We start from the raw sequence: 21,525 nt of genomic DNA, 5'->3' as shown, positions 1-21,525 counted from the left end.
AAATTTACAAAAATTGTGTCGAACTTTGATTTGATATATGTACCATTTACACTCAAATTTACAAAATTAACAATTGAATTATATTTTCGCCACACAATTACACCATTCGTAGCTTTGTCAATTTTGACATATAATATCACAAGCATGAATTTTTATACTTATTGTAAATGGCATCGTATAATATTGTATTTTATATTTTACTAATGTATTATTTGATAGGCATGTAAACTTTATATTCTTATTAGAATTTTTATTTTCATTCTATTTCACGAGGGCATTAGCTTTTGTAGCTACACTCAAATTTGGGTTTGAATAAAGGTTATGATCAGTAAAACAAGAAAATTTTGTTTATTGTAAAAGAATGTTTGGGGTTAGTAGCACTTTAAGCCCCCTGATTTTAGAACCAGGTATAGTCTATGTACAAAGTAGAGTTCATCTTTCAAGCAGACCGTTTTCCTGTTTCATTGACATAAGCCCCGTTCCCTTCCCCCACATACCGTTCTCGCCGGCTTGAAGTGTGGATGTAAGCCAACGCAAGTCCCCCCACCCGTCACACGTACACCCTTAGTATGTTGTGAAGAAAAAGCTGAATTTACCTTCTCTTTAGGCCCACTCAGTAAGTCGTAACTCTTTAATTTAGGGTGAGCAAGAACATCAATCACCATTGGAGGCGTTCCATTCAAAGTGTCACATCTGGAAGAGAAACAAACCTCTTGGAAAAGGTAAAGCCTTAGGCGTAGATCGATGAAAGTTGCATTTTTACTGTCATGGCCTTCCTTACTTCTTTTCAAAGCTGTCAGAATGGCAGAGACAACAGAAACTCTCCATATTACATTCACCAAACTAAAACAAGAAATCACTCAACATGTTTTTAAAATATTCACTTTTTCCCTCTTCACTCGAGTACTCTATCATGACATCAGCTTGACTTGCACTTAGTTCATCAAATAAGCGCGGTTGACTGAAGTCACTTCAGTTATAATAACTATTTGCACGCCCATGCCTGCCTATGAAATCTTTGCAATTTTCCTCACCAGTTTCCTTTCTGCCACTCTGTTCGCTGTTCGCTTTCTACGGTTATGATGGCGGCGATATCAACCAGAGGGCCAGGAATACTGAACTCTGCAGCAAAATGCAATCATCTTCGGTTTTATTTCCAGTGGATGCAAAGATTCTCCAAGCCAGTATCATGTGGATTTTGCAGAAGGGTTCGCTACTCATCCACAAGGTGAGAGAGGAACTCTAACTTGCGCGTGTCCGTCGCTTATATGATTCCAGGAGACATGATCCAATCGCATTCAAAATTCAAAGGTTATCGATTGATCTCCTCTCTAAGAATTTGTCCTGTTCTGTGGTAGGAACAAGGAAGAAAATCTGTGAGGAGGTTAGTATGTCAGGGATTCTCTTAAGCGAATAACGATTTCTCCACTACTTTTCTTCGGTAAACAACAGACAGTGTAAGCACAACGTCTGGAACATGTCAGGTGATCCGCTGTTAAGTAGAGAAACTCATGGAAACATCGTCGAAAAACTTCAACAATTATCAAAATAAGATTGAAATTGATTGAAATCGTGAAATTTGGCTGGTTGATTTACATGCAGCACTTACAATGTTTGGCTGACAAGTTCCAGTTGGGATATCCAGAGATACAATAATTTTATAACCATCTCTCATTCCCCCAGTGAAAAAGAGGGGGTGGGGGGAAAGGCTGGAACAAAATCCAGAGGACTTAAGACTACAACCTACTAAAGAACTGAGCCAGCATGGCTTAGGCTAGTCAAGTCATCCAAGGCACATGCATCTGAGGCCATGCCAGTTGTCTGGGATCTTGGCCATGGAGTCTTGATGCAGTGACATAGTCAACAGGGCAGGAGAATTTTACACGTAATCACACTTACTAACCATGCTTGGTTTACCCTTGCCTCTGGCGTCAGGCTTCTGGAAACTAAAAGAAAATGGACAAAGATGCTCTGGTACTCAGATTAGCAAAGATTTAACTTGTGGTTTTATTCTATTTTTGAAAAGGGTATATAAGTTTTCTTTTTGTCTTAATAGACAGCACAGGGCAAGAACCATAGCCTGTCCAGTGCAATTTCTGAGCGAGAGTTAAAAGAGGGGGTACCACTCTATGCCCCTAGGGTTACCAATCAGCCCAGCCTTTGTAATTTTTCCCTGTAGTGAAAATGTTAAACCTTCTAAGAGATATCAGTAAAACCTTCCTGGTTACCAACATGATGATATTACTTCACTTCTCAAACAGTTCTCATGAGAAGCTCCAGTTTAGTTATTGTCAAGGAATATCTTCAAAACCTTTCATTGGTGAAACAATTGGACAAAGACTGGACAAGACAGTAGAGAAATTCCCAGATCGTGAAGCTTATGTCTGCTGTGAAGACAACAAAAGGGCCACATTTGCTGAATTCCAGGGAGAGGTAAGGGTTAATTACCCTAAGATAATCCCTAAAAGAGATAAACATCTAGTTTCTTCCAGCCAGATCACTCCTGAATCAAACATTAAGGTCATGAGGATAAAGGAAATGATTGCAAACTCAAAAAGCTCTTGATTGTCAAACAATTTCTCCTGGTGAGTACCATAGGGAATGTATAGGGAACGGTATGGAGAACTTGAATGCTGGGTTGACTTCTTAAAAACAAAGCTCTCTGCTCTCTAGTAAACTTTCCCTGTGAAATCATAATAATTAAAACAAAATTATATAATCGTTTGACTTCATTTTTCCTCTAATATTAGTTCCTTCCAGAAGAATCTTTTGATCGTGAGTCACATTTATTGATTACCAGTTACATTATTCATTGTGCAGGTGGATCGCCTTGCCGCAGGACTTCTTGCTATGGGATTCAAGAAAGGTGACCGTGTAGGAATTTGGGGCCCTAACATGAGAGAATGGGTCATTACTCAATTTGCCACAGCCAAGGCTGGATTGATATTGGTAAGTCCACTGAGGCTAATACTGGCTAATACTGCACTGATACAAAGTGTAGGGAAATACCAGCTAGATTGATATTCACAAATTCTTGGATACACAGGGGAGATTGATATTGACTTGCAAGTGGTACCGATATTGTATTGATGTTAGATTTGAACTACCAGTAATGCAACATCAACATTTATATTATACTGACTGGGAATGTTTATCTTTACATTGGGGGATTGGATCTACTGGTGGGTGTGAATAATTGGAAGAAACTTACCATGTATAACTTGGGTAGTGAAAATGAAGCAAGCTAGGTCTTGGAACCATTACATTATTTAACATCTTTTGAATGAATTTTTGTTTGTGCTTTGTAGGTAAACATTAACCCTGCTTATCAAACTCCAGAAGTTGAATATGCTTTGAAAAAGGTACATTATTTAATGAATAGCTTGTAAATGTGTAACCACTGGTCTTGGCTTATTTATATTGCAAGATAATCAACTGATATGTATACAAAAAGCTGAAATCTTTGCACATTTTGATTGGTTGTTATTAATATGATCCATTGGAGAAATGATGCATATTTGAGGTTACCATTAACATTTTTTTGCTTTATGGGTCTGTTCAGTAATACATCCCAGTGTCATTGCTAGACGACGATTTGAACTATTAATAATAATAATAATAAATAGATGCTTATAGGGCGCATCTCTAATCTCAATGCGCCTAGCAACAGATTATTAAGACATAAGATAAGTAAGTAATTAACAGTAATGTTTTTTAAACAAAAATGTCTTAAGCCTAGTTTTGAATGTTTCTACTGTTTCCACTCTTTTAATATATTCGGGAATTGAGTTCCATAGTTTCGGTGCAGATACTGAAAAAGCGCGTCCACCATAGGAATTGGATTTAATAGGTGGGATGCGTAACTGTAAGCGAGTTGATGATCTCAGTGTTCTTGATGGGTGGTATTCTTGTATAATAGGTTCTAAGTAACTAGTAGATTGCTCATTTAAGATCTTTTAAGTTATAAGTAATATCTTAAAATTAACTCTTGCTTCGATTGGCAGCCAATGTAGATTCAGCTGGTTTGATTTTTAAACAACTTTATACACAGTAACACTGCTCATGTTACTGCCAAATCAACTTGTTTTTTCTTACACATGAGCATGTGGCCCATAGTAACAAGCCAACCTGTCAATTCACATAGCAATGCAACACTCTTGAATTAACAGTACAAGAAGCGGGAGGGACACATCACAGAAAATGTCAAATTGTAGTAAGAACGTCAGTGACACACTCAGCAGAGCCTTTTATAATGTAACCAAAGTAAAGCGCACACTCTGATTGGTCAACTCAGTGACCACCATTTGCCTATGGGTGTATGCTGCTGACGTGAGCAAAATGCAAGGACTAGTTTTCCGCCCATGCTTGTTTGTTGTGGTCACTTAAGATTTGTTAAATAAAAGAAAACTCTTTTGCCGCAATGTATCAATGCTATGTTATAAAACAAATGGTAAATGCCACAGCACACACTATTGAGTTATGGATGTACTTGGGAGGTTGCTAAGCATTCAAAAAGCTAGAGTCTAGGCTATCACCCCACACAACTCTTAATATGCTTCTTTCGTGCTTAGCAATCCCACATACGTCCATAACTCAATAGTGTATGCTGTGGTATTTACCATTTGTTAAGTGTGCCCTGTGTTTGTTCTTACCGCATTTTGTCGTCAACTCTGATCTGTCACTGAACAGACACATGACAACATGGATTCTTTTTGTTAATTTTAACAGAAGTATCTGTTAAATCTTAGGTTGGCTGTAAAGCGATCATTATGGCTGACAGCTTTAAAACTCAAGATTACTACAACATGTTGACGCACATTGTACATGAACTACCACAGTCAAAACCAGGCAATCTCTTCAACAATAGGTAAATAGTTGATTTATTTAATAAGACATTTTGAAGAACATAATCTATGATTTTACCAGCAAAATAAATAATTTAATAATAAGTTCTTATATAGTGCATTAAAATTGAACAGTGTTGTTGTGAATTAAGTTATTTAAAAATCAAATAACATTTAAAAATCAAATAACGTTTCAGTAGATGTCGCTTGTGCTTGTGAAGTTAAGCTTACTAGGGAGACCCTACTTCAAGTTAGTCAAGAGATTCAGAGTTTACTATTAACATGGTTCATACAATCTTGAAAAGGTCTTGAATTTTAACGGTCATCTTGAAAAGTCCTTAAATTTGGTTAAGTCCTTGAAAAGTACTTGATTTCTTTAGTAGGTCATGAAAAGTCCTTGAAATTTAGCAGCTTCTGTGCACCTTATAGCTTTTCTGATAAATTAAACGCTTTTGCTATGGAAAATTTGTCCACTAGTAACTACCAAAAAGGGAAAATGGTCGGTGTAAAACGTGAGTGGTACATGAAGCAATGTTGGATCTGTGCCTCAATTTCATGCACAAGCCTCCGATGTGGGGTAGTCCACTATGGGCTTTTGTTTTAAGGAGCAACGTAAACATGTGGTGGTTTGGCTATGGTTTGGTCGATGAATTTTTCATTTCCCTTTGTTTTCAATTTAATTGAGCGATGGGCAAATGTGTATTCATGAATAAAACTTAGTCCTTCAAAACCATCTTTTGTCCTTGAAAAGTCCTTGAATTTTGTTTGTCTGAAGTTGTACGAACCATGTATTAACTATTTACATTTCTGTGATAATATTTAACAAAATTTATGTTCTCAAAGTTTGAGTTTCAGTTGCTGTAGATTGTTAGTCAGTCAGTCAAGTTTTTGCATCTTATGGTAAAGATAGACAGGACAGTTTGTAAGTATTCAACTGACATAACTTTGTCAGGCTTCACATGATCTGTGACAAACATGAAAAGACTTGGAATTCTTTAATATTGTTTTTGAATGTTCTAGGTCTAGAAAGGTATGAAAATTGAGTGCAGGTCATGGAAAATTGTGGAAATTAGTGAACTTAATTGTGTTTTTATAATATTAATAATATTTAATATTAAAATTTTTAATATTATAGAACAGTGCTAGAATGCAGGAAGAGATATGGTATAGACCACTTTGATAAATGGCTGCCCTATTAATATTCTTTTGTTTAAATTTAAATTACCCCTTCTGGCCTCACTTGAGATAATGTATTCTTTTGAATTTTGTACTGGAGAACGAGGCCAGAAGGGCTAATTTAAATTTAAACAAAAGAATATTAATCTGGCAGCCATTTATGAGAGTATAGCCATTTTTTCCCACCAATCACGTAGCACCTTTTTCTGCTTTTAAAAGCACACACAACCCACAATATCCCTATTCGCTCTGACGAAGGGCTAAAGCTCGAAACGTCAGCTTTTATAATCATAACAGTGGCCAATTTACCATTCCAACTTTGTTGATATATTCAAATTATTTCGTTACCCCCACTGACGCAGCCCCAAACAGTTTCTTTAGAAACTATCAGCCTTTATTCATTTATGAAAGTGGTCTATTGCTCCTACTTGTTTAGTACTGGGCAATGGTGGAAGGGATACAGAGTATTAATCAATACCTCAACATTATGTGGTATTGTGTCAGTTAGCCATGGGTTGTGTAAAAATTAACAAACATTTTGCCAATAACAATGTCATTTTTTATTTCCTTCACAGAGTTCCTGATCTCAAGCTAGTCGTAATGGCTTGTAAAGACCATCAACGAACTTTCAGGTAAAAGATACTTTAGTTTGTATCAGTACAGCAAGGAAAGACCAATACTTGTCAACTTTATCGTGATTGGATTGTCGTTTCAGTGGTTGTCATGGAAGTGTTAGGAATCTATTTATTAAATGTAAATTATTTTTTTTATTCTCTTAGGATCAGTGTAGTTCGTGATTATTTGTATCTGTTACGTAATTTTTATTCTTCACTTGTGTAAACTGTTGTGTAATTAACCTTTATTGTGTATATCAAATAGTTTTCTTCATTCTTTTCGGGCACCTTGCGTCCATGTGTATTTAAGGATTTGGGTGGTTTGATACGGGGTGGTTTTTGTTTTTTGAGAGAAGGTCACCGGCGGTGAAGGTTTGAAAGTTACCAAGACTCGTTCGGATCAGAGCACGTTTTAATCACTGAAGAGTCATTCAGCAAAACCGTTCCTTTACACGACAAAAAATCCATTTGTCGGGGAGCAGATGTGTGCCGAGAAGCTGGCCGAAGAAATTAAAGCGCAGAACTTGAAGGAAAAGGAGAAGATTATCTTCTGTTAGACAGTAAGCCAGTGAAGACAACTGAGTCAAGAAAGATCTGAGCGAAGACCGAATTACGTGAGGTTGGAAACTTCTACGTTTAGCTGGGTTAAACGTGAGTTCGGTTTGTGAATTGTGAATTTGGTTTGTCAGTCGTTTGTTGGTGGAGCGTGGTGATTTGGGGGACAAGAGAAGAACACGGACGCGGGCGTAACCGAACTGAACTAAAAAAAAAAAAACCTTTTCTTTATCTTAATAGTAATAATCTTGTAAATAGTTTTAGTGTACTGTAGTTTAAGTTAGCGTATTCCTGTAAATTAATTAGATCATTGGACTATCGTTATTGTTAGTCGCTTTATTGTTGTAATTAGCATAATAAATATCTTTAGGCCTACGTTTAGTTGTATTGTGGCGTGTGTTCTCGGGCTCGTTTATGTTCTGTGTTTTGTTGGTGTTAGGGGGCACCCACCTTTGTGGCGCGGATTCGTCACATATTTTTGGTGTCAGGAGTGGGATCGCTCCTTAACAGTTTACATAAACAGCTCAACAGGAGACACGCAAGGTAATAGTATACGATTATTTAATATGGCTACTGCAGCGATCGGCTATGATTCCTGGGTCCTTAAAGATCTTAGAGCTGAGGCTATCAAACGAGGTATTCATTTTTCTCCTAAGGATGGTGTTAAGACTTTAGCAAGCAAACTCAGAACTTCAGATCGCATAGGTCAGAGTTTCGATGCCCCAGAAGAAAACCTTGCGGAGGAAACTTTGGAGACTGGTCTTAGTTTTGAGCAGAGATTACAGTTACAAGAGCGTGAGCTGCAGATGTTAGAACTGCGGAAGAGAATTAGTCAGGAACACAGAGAAATGAGGGAGTTAGAAAGGGAGGTGGAGAGAGAAAGGCGTCAGGCTGAAAGGGAATTAGAGAGGGAGAGAAGGGAGTTTGAAACTCAAAAAGCCCAAGAAGAAGAAAGGCGTTTGGTACGAGAGGAGGATAGACTCAGAAACCTTAGAGCTGAAAAGGAAGAATTTGCTATAAGGGAGTTTGAAAGGAAACAGGTAAGTGACAATGAGGTTAAAAGGCCCAAGTTTATCAAAATCAGGGAAATGAGGGAGAGTGAAGATATAGATGATTTTTTCCGGATTTTTGAAATGACTGCAAGGGCGCAATCCTTACCCGAGGGGGAATGGGTTGGTAATTTAGTACCCAAGCTCACTGAAAAGGCTAAGTCTATTTATTTAGAAATCCCAGACCCTGCATGCCAGGATTACCACGAGAGTAAGGCAAGCATTATTAAAGCCTACCAGTTAACCGCAGATCACTATAGATATAGGTTTCGAACCTCAGAGAAAAAGCCCGACGAGGACTTCGTCCAGTGGGGAAACAGAACCCGAAGGTATCTCAGCCGCTGGATAGCTGTTGCCGAGGCTACTGGTGATGTGGATAAGATAATTGAACAGGTATTGATGGAGCGACTTCTTGATGCGGTAAGTCCTGAGCTTAGAGCTTGGTTAAAGGAGCAAAAGCCCAAAACTGCTGAAGAACTTGGCAACCTTGCTAATTTACATGTTCAATCTAGGAAAGGGCCACTTGTTGATGGTAAGTATATGTCAACCGCTAGTTATGAGAAATTTGGGAAAAAGAAGAGGCCAGATGTTAAGGCGGATAACTTATTGTCTGAACAGAAACAAGACCAATACCATGTAAGACCCTCCAAACCATCCTCCCCTCCAGCCCGTAGAACCACGAGGCCTGAAATTAAATGTTACAGATGTGGTAAACCAGGTCACATGTCGTTCAACTGTGGAAAGGGCCGTGGGAAGCCTTCACAGGGATACCTCCTGTGTATGACACCCCTAACGTCAGAACAATCTCAGTTCCCTCCTTGCAATGTTAGAGGTAAAATAAACGGGAAAATTGCAGAAATGGTCATTGATTCTGGTTGTACTAGGACTCTAGTCCAGAAAAGATATGTAAACAATACAGCCTTCACAGGGGAGAATATCACAGTATTAACAGCTGCGGGAGAACGTCTTACAGTCCCACTTGCAAACGTTGAATTTGACAGCAAAGAAGGTAAACACGTAGAATTAGTAGGAGTGTTGGAGAGGCTACCCGTAGATTGCTTACTTGGCAGGTCGTCTTTTGGAAGAACACTGTCGAGACAAAATGTTTTGGACCAATGGGAGAGAAATGTTCTAGCTGATGACATTGGTGGAGATGAGGCCTTCGTGATGACTAGGAGACAGAAAGCATTACAAGAAGCCCAATTGAAAGCAGACGAGCTAATTGACAGGGAAAATTCACTCGCCGTCAAGAGTTTAGCGAAGAAAGAAATAAAGCCTGAAGCTCCAGAGGAAGGAGATTTGCAAAGGTTATTTGAGGGCATGGTACAGGAAGAGACAAGTAAGAAGAATCCTGAGAGTGATACTTTGATAATAGAACCTAGTAAAGTTAAACCTCCAGTAAACATCCTAGATAGAGACAGAAACCAGCTGATAGCGGATCAGAAGTCAGACGTGACTCTCGAGAAAGTACGCAAGGAATCATCCAAAATGGCACCACAAGAATCGGATGGGTACTTCTTCACTAACGACCTCCTCATGCACCGTAAATATCTTCCCGAAGAACATAATGGAACAAGGTTTGTTGATCGAATTGTAGTACCAGAATCCTATAGGAATGAAATCCTGCGTGTTGGTCACACAATCCCCTTGTCAGGTCATATGGGTAGCAAGAAGACAGTTGAACGCATAACCGCACATTTTTTCTGGCCTGGTCTAAGCTTTGATGTTCGCAAATATTGCGCAACTTGCCTGCAATGTCAGGTGGTAGCCAGGAAGCTGAAGTCAAAAAGGGCACCCTTGAGGCCTGTAGATATTGTTACTGAACCCTTTAAGAAAATTGCCATCGACATTGTAGGAGAATTACCCAGGACAACAACGGGTTACAGGTACATTTTAACAATCGTAGATTATGCTACACGATACCCAGAGGCCATTCCTTTACGGTCAACGAGCTCAAAGGCGGTCGCAGATGCATTGATTCAGTATTTCTCTAGGGTGGGTATCCCCGATAAGATAGTGTCTGACCAGGGCTCCAATTTCATGAGTAAGCTTATGGCCCAGCTGTATGAGCAATTAGGCATAACTAAGATTAAGACATCAGTGTACCACCCCCAGGCAAATGGGTTAGTGGAGCGTTTCAACGGCACTTTAAAGAGTATGCTGAGGAAGTTTGTTCGAGAGCGGGTTCAAACCTGGGACAAGTATCTCCCATACTTACTCTTTGCTTATAGAGAGATTCCTTGTGAGTCCACTGGTTACTCGCCCTTTGAATTACTTTATGGACATACGGTGAGAGGACCCCTCGCCGTTATCAAGGAGACTTGGTCGGAAGGATCATCTTTAGAAGACAATCTGATAACTCATGTCCTTGAGATCCGAAGAAGACTTGCAACGATGCAACAAGTTGTTCAAGAAAACTTGAAGCAAGCCCAAGGTAAGCAGAAACGGTTGTATGATATTCATAGTTCAAAACGACACTTAGAAGTTGGAGACAAAGCCTTAGTTTTGCTTCCCACCCCTGGGAGTAAATTAGAAATGAGATGGCAAGGACCCTTCAAAGTCACTAGAGCACTAGAGGACGGATTGAATTATGAGCTTGATACAGGCAAGATGTACAAACAGCATCGCACTTATCACATTAATTTGCTTAGCAAATGGCAGAGCCGTGATGAAATGGCTGCTTTAGTAATGGCGGAGTCCTCAGAGATGCCACTGCCGCACGAAAGCAACGTTTTCCCATTTGGTCACGATGAGACTTGTAAAGATGTAGTGATCTCTGATAATTTGACGGAAGATCAAAGACGACAGGTAAAAAACTTGCTACATGAGTATCCTGATGTATTTTCAGGAAAACCAAATGTAACCAATGTAGCGGTGCATAAAATCGACACGGGTGATTCCCCACCCATTAGGTGCGCCCCTTATAAGGTCCCTCAAAAACTTGAGGAGGAGGTTAACAAAGAGATTGAAAATATGCTGGAAATGGGCATAATACGCCATTCTACTAGTCCATGGGCGGCCCCTGTTGTCATTGTTCCCAAACCAGATGGTACAATACGACTGTGTGTTGATTACAGAAAAATGAATTCTGTCACAAAGATGGATGCTTATCCTATTCCCTCCATGGAACGTATGATTGAGAAGATTGCCTCTGCTAAGTACATTAGTACAATTGATCTCACAAAAGGTTACTGGCAGATTCCCTTGGAGACCTCTACCATCGAAAAGTCCGCATTTATTACTACCAAAGGCTTGTATGAGTTCTTAGTTATGCCATTTGGTATGAAAACAGCTCCAGCATCCTTTCAGAGGATGATGTCTGAGAAAGTCTTGCAGGGGTTAGATTTTGCAGATGCCTACATTGATGATGTCGAGGTTGACACGTCAACATCTTTTCCCCAACACCTTTTTGAGCTCCAACAGGTTTTACAACGTTTACGAGAGTGCAAACTGAATGCTAGGCCGTCCAAATGTAAGATCGCGATGTCAACGGTCGATTTTGTTGGTCACAGAGTTGGAGGTGATAGAATTCAGCCCCGCACAGCTTTGGTTCAAGCCATTAAAGAATATCCCAGACCAGAAACTAAGAAGCAGGTAAGATCTTTTCTTGGCTTAATCGGGTATTATAGGAAATTTATCCCAAATTTTTCGGAACGGGCTGCTGTCCTTACCGACCTCACTAAGGGTAAAAATCCCTCTAAGGTTCAATGGAGTACTAATCATGAATCAGCTTTTCAGGATTTGAAAGTTGCAATGCAGACTCCCCCTGTTTTGAGGCCACCACACTGGAATGACGAGTTCATTTTGCAAGTAGATGCGTCAAATAGAGGTCTTGGGGCCATCTTAAGTCAGAAAGATCAGGACGGGGAGGAACACCCCATAGCATATGCTAGTAGAAAGTTACAGCCTAGAGAGGAAAAGTTGTCTACCACAGAAAAAGAATGTTTAGGAATTGTTTGGGCTGTAGAGCTTTTTCGCTATTATTTATATGGCCGCACTTTTAAGCTGCAAACGGATCACAATCCCCTTGTGTGGTTAAATCAGGTTCGCGACAAGAGTAGGAAACTATTAAGGTGGAGCATTACCTTACAGGAGTACGACATAAAAATAGAACATAAGAGTGGTAAGCAAAATTGTAACGTAGATGCCCTTAGTAGGGCGTAAATACCTCATATTGCTCTACAGTATATTAATGTAATCTTTAATTAAGCACTATTTTTGTGTTTCCATGTCCCCAAAAAATAGCTATTTAAGGGGGGAGGTGTCATGGAAGTGTTAGGAATCTATTTATTAAATGTAAATTATTTTTTTTATTCTCTTAGGATCAGTGTAGTTCGTGATTATTTGTATCTGTTACGTAATTTTTATTCTTCACTTGTGTAAACTGTTGTGTAATTAACCTTTATTGTGTATATCAAATAGTTTTCTTCATTCTTTTCGGGCACCTTGCGTCCATGTGTATTTAAGGATTTGGGTGGTTTGATACGGGGTGGTTTTTGTTTTTTGAGAGAAGGTCACCGGCGGTGAAGGTTTGAAAGTTACCAAGACTCGTTCGGATCAGAGCACGTTTTAATCACTGAAGAGTCATTCAGCAAAACCGTTCCTTTACACGACAAAAAATCCATTTGTCGGGGAGCAGATGTGTGCCGAGAAGCTGGCCGAAGAAATTAAAGCGCAGAACTTGAAGGAAAAGGAGAAGATTATCTTCTGTTAGACAGTAAGCCAGTGAAGACAACTGAGTCAAGAAAGATCTGAGCGAAGACCGAATTACGTGAGGTTGGAAACTTCTACGTTTAGCTGGGTTAAACGTGAGTTCGGTTTGTGAATTGTGAATTTGGTTTGTCAGTCGTTTGTTGGTGGAGCGTGGTGATTTGGGGGACAAGAGAAGAACACGGACGCGGGCGTAACCGAACTGAACTAAAAAAAAAAAAACCTTTTCTTTATCTTAATAGTAATAATCTTGTAAATAGTTTTAGTGTACTGTAGTTTAAGTTAGCGTATTCCTGTAAATTAATTAGATCATTGGACTATCGTTATTGTTAGTCGCTTTATTGTTGTAATTAGCATAATAAATATCTTTAGGCCTACGTTTAGTTGTATTGTGGCGTGTGTTCTCGGGCTCGTTTATGTTCTGTGTTTTGTTGGTGTTAGGGGGCACCCACCTTTGTGGCGCGGATTCGTCACAGTGGTACAATGTCATTTCAAGAGTTGATGGAGAGTGGAGGGACAGAAGAGAGAAGAAAGTTGGTTGAGTTACAAAATGAACTTCAATGTGATGATCCAATCAACATCCAGTTTACTTCAGTAAGTTTTGCTCAAAGAAAGCAAAAGCAAGACGGGAAGGTTTCTTTATTTTTTCTTATTTTTTGATAGTGGATAATGTTCTATCTGTTGGTTAATTGACAGGGTACAACTGGTAACCCAAAAGGAGCTATACTCTCTCACCACAGCATCCTCAACAATTCGTATTATGTGGGAGAAGTTTTGGAATATGAGAATCAGGTATGAGATTTTTCCTTTTTTTGCTCGATAGCGTATGAAAAGAAACTAAAATCATTCTCAGGGCCAAAACTCTCACTGCATACAAATGTATTTTGTTTTGTTAAGTACTCCAGAATATGTATTCCTGTTCCACTTTACCACTGCTTTGGGATGGTGCTCGGAAGGTGAGTTGATGTACTCCTGCTGCCTCCTTTTGAAATTCTAAAGAAACTCCTGAGCTCTCGGAAATTGTCTCCAAGTGTGCTAAATATCAATCAATCAATCAATCAATCAATCAATCAATATTCAAGTTTTCGACCCTCCTTCATTTCTTACGAAGAGAGCTTACCAGCACCTGCTTTAATAAATGTGGTCGGAATGCGGAAAGCATAAGGCAACAAGATTTCAACGCAACGCAAGTTATAGATCGAAGTTATCACGGTTCGGTTATCTGGAAAAGATGATCTGAAAAATTTCCAGGTTGTCATTCATAAGCTGTTTTGGTCTTTTGCACCCTCGACCGTCGCCTTTCGTACTTTGATTAATCCCACCTCCTTCGTGCTTTTTCACCATCTTATGGATATATTTTGTGATCTTCTCTGAGTTGACGATAACTTCGTGTTTCGGAAAAACCACAAAGCGAAAAGTATCGAATCATTGCTTCTTCAATGGAAAAGGATCATTTTAACTTAACTAACTTACTCGAACTGCTTTTGACGAAAGAAAACGCCTATTTTAAAAACACCTTAAATTTTTAACTGTGTAAATTTGCCAGAGATTGACAAATAGAAAAAGAGATTACCATCTTCTAACATTGCTTTTCAGTTTAATGAGTGCTACATACGGAACCACCTCAGTTTATCCATCTCGAGGGTTTGACGCTGGCGCCGTTCTGACAGCCATTCAACAGGAAAAGTAAGCTTTGTATCAGATTCGCTTCATACATTGATTTGTGAAACCTTATTTTTCTTTTAATTTTTTTTTTTTTTTTTTTTTTTTTTTTTTTTGGAGTAGGGGGCGGAGAGGGGAAACCAGTTTGTTCACTATTTTTGTATTCTTAGAATTAACGTGCTTCTGTGCTCTGCCAAAAATCAGGTTTCCTTGGCAGTTTTCCGATACCCATCAGTACTCATGGGCGAAGTCGAAGAATACAACAATGACCCAGTCAAAGATCGGGCATCTCCCATCCGAATTCTACTGTTTTAAGCTCTTAGCCTTCGGGTTTCACACATCGAAACTATATGGTTTGTTCGTTATTTATTTGTTTTTTTTTTGTTTTTTTTTTTGCAGGTGTAATTCTCTTTACGGTACGCCTACGATGTTTATTGATGTCCTGAATCACCCGGCGTTGGAAAAGTTTGATGTTAGCAGTCTTCGCACTGGTAAAAAAGTGGTGATTAGAAGCTTTAATACGGTGAATGCTTCTAATTTATGAATTCAAGACTTTATTTTGTCAGTATTGGACTTTACAGCGTGGATTTTGTAATCTTAGGTATTATGGCTGGCTCACCGTGTCCTATTGAGGTTATGAAACAAATTATAACGAAGCTTCACATGCCACAAGTTACGGTAAATAGCGTGTTCAAACAAAAGATACAAAGCAGCCAGTTAGACTCGATTGGTCCCCCAGTGAACCAGCTATCCTGTCAGTCAGGCATATCGTCGTTCAGTTAGGAAACAGTTAGTCAGTGAGTAATCCCGGCCAGTCAATTGTGCTGCTATCACTCAGCCAGTCGGTGACGGAGTCAGTTGTCCATCAAGTCGTCTTTCATGCAGTCATCAGCCAGTCCGTTAATATGTCAGTCTTTCACTTGGAAAAAGGGCGTAAGTTTCTAAAGAAACTGTTGTGCTGCGTCGGTGGGGAAGTATAACAAGATAATTTGGTTTTATCAAGTGAGTTTATAATGTTAATTGGCCATCGTAAAGAGTTTCTAACCTGACGTTCCGAGCGTTAGCCCTTCGTCATTCGCTCTGACGAAGGGCTAACGCTCGAAACGCCAGGTTAGAAACTGTTTACGGTGGCCAATTAACATTATAAACTCACTTGGGAAATCCAAATGTTCTTTTTATTTGAACAGACGGACGGCCATTTATTCAATCAAATGAATAAAGATAGGGGGGGGGGTAAGTTTCTAGAGAAACTGTGGTGCTGCGTCAGTGGGAGTAACAAGGTAATTTGGTTTTATCAACTCAGTTGATAAAACTCAAATTATCAGTCAGTCTATTTGTCAAACCGACTGATAGACAGTGAGCCAGAAAGTCACTCAGACAGATTGACAGTTTATCAGTCAACCTATCAGTTAATCTGTCAGTCAGCCAGTTAGCCACACAGTCGACCAGTCAGTGAACCTGTGAGACGGATACATAGACACAAAGTAAGTCGTCAGGCAGTCAACCGGACATTTACACGGACAGTAAGTCCATCAGGTTATTAGTCAGTCATTTTGTCAGTCAAGCAGTCAAACACATAGTCATGCAGTGATGTCCAGTAACTTCTTTTGGTCTTAGATCTGCTATGGTTTAACTGAAACAAGCCCTGTCACCACACAGACACTAATGGATGACCCGATAGATTTGCGAGTTTCTACGATTGGACGCGTTCATCCAAATAATGAGGTAGGTGTTTGGTAATACAGTATGTAACATGGTGAGATCTCCTCTTTTGCGAACCTCAAACTGTCACATACACCTTAATATTTTGCCAATTAATATACACCTGTTGCAGGTGAAAATCGTGGACAGTGATGACCGTGTGGTACCTGTCAACGCCGCAGGGGAGATTTGCTTTCGAGGTTACAATGTCATGCTGGGATACTGGGATGACAAGGAAAAGACTGACGCCTGCATTGACCCCAGCGGTTGGTTCCACAGTGGGTAAGTACCTCATAGTATTTTCTTCGAAAATGTAGACTTGTACGTTTGTTAATTTACTTTTACTTTTTTCGAACCCGACTCTGTTGGTGACACTATTCACCGGTTTAAAAAGGGATTTGGCCACAATGGATGAGAATGGATACATAAAGGTCATTGGAAGAATAAAGGTATTTTTTCTCATAGCTTTATAAACAACTGGCGAAACAATATTTATTTTCAAGTGCACTACATCACCCACCGCTTATTTCCACGACAAGTTCCTTCTATAATTTTGATTCTTCGCTTTTTGAAAGGATCTTATTATCCGTGGAGGGGAAAATATTTATCCAACAGAAGTGGAACAATTTTTGTACACACATCCTAAAATACAGGATGTTCAGGTAAAGTACCTTTTTTGGTCTTTCTGATCTTGACCTTTTTGTAGTCAATACTTATCGCTGGAAATTTGATGAGTGGCTTTCGCCTGGCATTGTAACTCATTCAGCACAGCGTCGGTTGGAGTTCTAGGTGGAAGGGATTAATCTTAGTTAATTTGAGCCCAAATTGCTCTTAACTATCGCTTCCTACACCTCTGATCTTTCAGTGCTGCATGAAGCGACTACGACAAAATGTACTTTCCCTGGATGGGATGCTAGTACATCAGAGGTTACTTCTCGCGTTTCGTCAGGTACCCCTCTCCACTCCTCGGTGAAAAGAGACACTGTGAGAGTAAAGTGTCGTACCCAGCGAGAACATTACTCGATAACCCGGTGGGTCTCGATCCCAGACTTCTAAATCCAGAATGCAGCGCGCTAAACGCAAGACTACATACTGTCAGTTTGACTAAGTTAGTTTTGTTTCATTTTTGGCCTTCCTTTTTTGGCCTTTCCTTTTTTGGCCTTTCCTTTTTTGGCCTTTCCTTTTTTTGGCCTTCGTTAAGGTGATCGGTGTTCCGGACCCTCGATTGGGAGAAGAAGTCTGTGCATGGATCAAGTAAGTATTTTTTTTTTCTTAATTTCTTCCTGGAAGCATTTTTGCTTACGAAAGTACTTTAGAGACGTTCTTCTCTCAAGAAATGCCTGATGTTCACAATGAGAAAGCGAGATGTCTGGCTTGTGATCATGAATCGACCAATCAGCCAAGAGAATTTTGATGCTCAAGGTGTTCTTAAGAATTCAGGTCAACCCTGTCCCTTGATTGGATGATTCATGATTACGTGCCATTTCGACTCTGACCGGCCACTGGTGATCAAAAGCGGTCTTTTATTGTACTGCCCGGGTAACATTGACGTCACGATACAGTGGAACCTCGATTTGACGATGTGCCAAGGGACTGGGCAAATTGGTTCGTTACTTCGAGGTTCTGTAACTTTAGCCGGGCTGAAACTGAAGTATCGTTCGTTATACCGAGGACTTCGATACATAGAGGTTCGTTAAATCGAGGTTTCACTGTATCAAGTACCTCTTGGTGTTTTGAGTCGCCTCTGAACGAAAAATGAACTTTCTCAGGTTGCACGCAGGTGAAACAGCCACACCAGAAGAAATAAAAGAATTTTGTAAAGGCCAGGTAGGTTTATGGACTGCTTCGACGTTCGTTCTTAATGAAATCAATGACAGAAAACTTGCCATGCTGTCTTTTTCTTCACAATTCTTCGAATTGCGCCTTTCACAGCTTGATACAAGCCAATCACAGCTGAGTATAATAGTTGCGAAGATGACATTCATACAGTCCGACGGCCTCATCACTTGAGGAAGACTCGTAGTATGCAGTCGCAACGTTGCAATCCACATCGGAAATGCCTTCATCGTGAAATAAGTAATGTTTCGTTTTAAATATCTCGTTCCCTTTTTCAGATCTCTCACTTTAAGATTCCTCGCTATATCAAGTTCGCTGATGAATTTCCTCTCACTGTAACGGGAAAGGTAAGAGCACAAGGAAAAGAAACGGGAATACATAAAATGATTCAGAGAATTTAAGACTTAGAATAGAAACATATCATGATTGAGGACCGAACTGGATAAGACACACCTCTGTTAGAAAGTTTTTAATTTGGCAGACCCTGTCTGTTAAGTGTGCTTCTTAAAAGAGCAATTGTTAATGAATTAGCAAACAGTTGGTGCAGGGGCTGGGTAAACAAAAGGATGAAGGCTTAGAAAGGAGTTAACCCCTCTTTTCCTTCTCCTGTACTGTTGGTACCAGTTTTATAACATAACCAAAGTAAAGCGTGCGCTCTGATTGGTCAATTCAGCGTCCTCCATTTGCCCATGGGTGTACGCTGCTGACGTGAGCAAATGCAAAGACTATTTTTCCGCGCGCGCTTGTTTTTTTCTGGTCGCGTAAGATTTGTTAAATAAAAGGAAACTGTTTAGCTACCATGTATCAATGTTATGTTATAAAACAAATGGTAAACACCACAGCGTACACTATTGAGTTATGGATGCACTTGGGAGGTTTGCTAAGCACTCAAGAAGCTAGAGTCGCTCTCGGCTATCGCCTCGAGCGACTCTTACGCTTCTTTCGTGCTTAGCAACCTCCCGCCTGCATCCATAACGCAATAGTGTACGCTGTAGTGTTTACCATTTGTTAATAATAGGGAGTTGTAAGAAGTGGTGGTAAAACATACTGTAACGAAGAAATTGTAACTCCAGTTAATAAGTCGCTCAAATTTCGCGCCTTTCCGAGGGTAAGAGCTTATTCGCTCTTCCAAGGAATTGGCAGTAAACACTCGGGAAACACTCGGTAACTTGGGATCAGTTACCCTAACAAGGAGTCACTCGAATTCCGTTTCTCTCTTAGCTATAAAGGTTGTTTATTCTTTCAAAGGGTTGGCAGCGGTGTAACTAGGAATTGTTACCCAGGCAAATATGTAAATCAAGCATTTTCGTGTTTTTCTTAGGTTAAGAAGTTTGTTATGAGAGAGAGAACCAAAGAAGAGCTGAACCTTTAGACTAAGAAGAGATGACTACAAGGAAAGATTTTAAGACGACAATCTCCAATGTGCAGTGGCTGGACCATACGGGTCATGCCCAGAAACTCTAGCGAAATGCGTTGAGGATAGTTTCCTCTGGCCAATCCTGTCTAATTTTATGAAACAATTTCAAAGGGTGCCTCCTTGATTTAAGCACTCTAATAACGTGAAATTCTTTTATTCTTGTATTTATAAAGAAAATTACATCTCGTGAATTAAATTTTCAAGGTGACACGTAGAATAGACAAAGGTTTCTTGGACATTTTTATTAAAATTGATGAACCGGCGAGGAATACATAAAAGTCGTAGTGAGAGAACGGTTGTCACTAGCATAGAGACAATTTCGTTTGAAGGACGTGTAGAAGAAAAAAAATGCTGAAATCTGAACCGTACAAAGTCAAACTAAACATAAAAAGTTGCTACATGGTGATCACGACATTTTCTTGGTTACTTGAGTAATAATTAGTTTTCTTCATGTGTTCTTGAATCGACTGTTTCTGATGAAATTTACAAAACTCTGATTGTGTCGAATTTTGGATGGTCATATGTACCATTTAAACAAAGTTTAGCCACACAAACTACACTAGTATTAAAAGCATATTAAAACGATTAAAATAGGTTTTACGTACAAGTACATATTTTCACTGCGCTCTTACCGTAATCCTCTATTAAGCCCCCCTCTAGTAAGCCCCCCACCCCCCTCTAAAAAAAATCTAAAATAAACACTCCATTTCGGTAAGTACGATGAATTTATTCAAGTACTGTAATTTTAGTTCGTCATTCACAATTGAATCTGGTGAGTGAGTGATTGATGTTATCATGTTGGCTGGCATCAATAGGGTACGGTATACGTGGTACATCTAGTTTTGGATGAAGATGATGAAACGATTGGTGTTGAATTGTAATCGAGCCTTACTAGTAGATAAATCATTTCATTACTGTTATTCATTTGACTTTAGTTGCCGTTTTAGGAAGTTTATGTCCAAGAATGTAGATATCAGGGATTTGCTAGAGAAGGCGGACAAGGCACTCTGTAAAAAAAGATCGAATGACCCCGAATGCCCGTTTTTCCAGTTTTTACCTAAGGAAAAGAACATGAGGTACAATTTTAGAAATACGTCAGTCTCTGTCCCTAGAATCCACACTGAGAGGTTTAAGAACGTTTTTAGAAATAGGATATTTTTTTAAAATGACATGTAATAGTTTCCCTTGTGAGTTTATGTTGTAACTTAGGATATGTGATTTTATCTTAAGAAATAAAGATTATGTTATGTTTTGTTGTATTTCTGCTTTACTGATTTACAAGATGATTATGACAAATCGTAGAACTCATCAGACTTAACTGAGGACTTTGACTCTGTCAATTTGGTAACTGTAAAATGAGAAAAATTTTTTTAATAAATACGGTACATCATATCCTATTGTATCCTGGTTGTGAACATCGGGTCAAATTTATACCCCCCCCCCCCTCCCTCTATTTAAGCAATAGTGAAAATCACACATGAAAAAATTCGGGCCTGTACGGGATTCGAACCACTGACCTCTGCGATACTAGTGCAGCGCTCTACCAATTGAGCTAACAACTAACAAGCCAACTGGGAGCAGGCCGTTGTATTAATTCGACATAAACCCGTAAGATGATAAATCAAACACAAAGAATAAATGAAATACATCTATCTGAACTGCGGTTTTTCTGCCCATTTTTCATTCACTGTGTGTTCACCGAGTATGACTTGATATTGAGTACAGCAGCTGTTTTCCAACGACCCAACGATGTTGATACATGGACACTCCGTTACAGTTTGAAATACGTACCTTTTAATCTCGACGATTCACTTGTACATAACACACAGAAAAAATACAGAATTAACAATGCGAACTTAAACCCAACGAAACAAAAATACAACGAAAGGAATACGAGAAACTACAGGAAAATACAAACGAAAGCGTAACTACTTACAAGATCTGTACGGCACTCCGGAATA

The 21,525-nt window shown here is 39.3% G+C and overlaps 1 protein-coding gene across 9 annotated transcripts in view; it reads left to right on the top strand.

The window, feature by feature from the left end:
* Positions 1 to 20,823, top strand: part of LOC111333941 (medium-chain acyl-CoA ligase ACSF2, mitochondrial) — a 20,921-nt gene extending 98 nt beyond the window's left edge. The window contains exons 1-21 of one of the 9 annotated variants that reach the window (XM_088733234.1): positions 1 to 722; positions 1,038 to 1,228; positions 2,262 to 2,433; positions 2,821 to 2,949; positions 3,309 to 3,362; positions 4,749 to 4,867; positions 6,596 to 6,652; positions 13,425 to 13,542; positions 13,645 to 13,740; positions 13,846 to 13,904; positions 14,545 to 14,634; positions 15,010 to 15,101; positions 15,212 to 15,288; positions 16,228 to 16,335; positions 16,445 to 16,593; positions 16,706 to 16,760; positions 16,887 to 16,973; positions 17,513 to 17,565; positions 18,081 to 18,138; positions 18,426 to 18,494; positions 19,469 to 20,823. The exon at positions 1 to 722 is cut by the window's left edge and continues 98 nt beyond it. In XM_088733234.1, coding sequence (XP_088589360.1) covers positions 1,080 to 1,228; positions 2,262 to 2,433; positions 2,821 to 2,949; positions 3,309 to 3,362; positions 4,749 to 4,867; positions 6,596 to 6,652; positions 13,425 to 13,542; positions 13,645 to 13,740; positions 13,846 to 13,904; positions 14,545 to 14,634; positions 15,010 to 15,101; positions 15,212 to 15,288; positions 16,228 to 16,335; positions 16,445 to 16,593; positions 16,706 to 16,760; positions 16,887 to 16,973; positions 17,513 to 17,565; positions 18,081 to 18,138; positions 18,426 to 18,494; positions 19,469 to 19,519 — 1,842 coding nt within the window. In that variant the 5' untranslated portion in view covers positions 1 to 722; positions 1,038 to 1,079 and the 3' untranslated portion in view covers positions 19,520 to 20,823. Of the gene's footprint in view, positions 723 to 1,037; positions 1,229 to 1,358; positions 1,385 to 2,261; positions 2,434 to 2,820; positions 2,950 to 3,308; positions 3,363 to 4,748; positions 4,868 to 6,595; positions 6,653 to 7,628; positions 11,047 to 11,750; positions 13,326 to 13,389; positions 13,543 to 13,644; positions 13,741 to 13,845; positions 13,905 to 14,544; positions 14,635 to 15,009; positions 15,134 to 15,211; positions 15,289 to 16,227; positions 16,336 to 16,444; positions 16,594 to 16,705; positions 16,761 to 16,886; positions 16,974 to 17,176; positions 17,566 to 18,080; positions 18,139 to 18,425; positions 18,495 to 19,468 lie in introns of those variants that run through there. The other 8 variants (XR_015991724.1, XM_088733235.1, XR_015991722.1 and 5 more) reach the window with 8 other exon arrangements.
* Positions 20,824 to 21,525: the final 702 nt, after the last annotated feature.

This window comes from Stylophora pistillata, chromosome 9 (genome assembly GCF_964205215.1).
Source record: "Stylophora pistillata chromosome 9, jaStyPist1.2, whole genome shotgun sequence".
Taxonomy (NCBI): domain Eukaryota; kingdom Metazoa; phylum Cnidaria; class Anthozoa; order Scleractinia; family Pocilloporidae; genus Stylophora; species Stylophora pistillata.
This window is presented reverse-complemented; position numbering and strand designations above follow the sequence as displayed.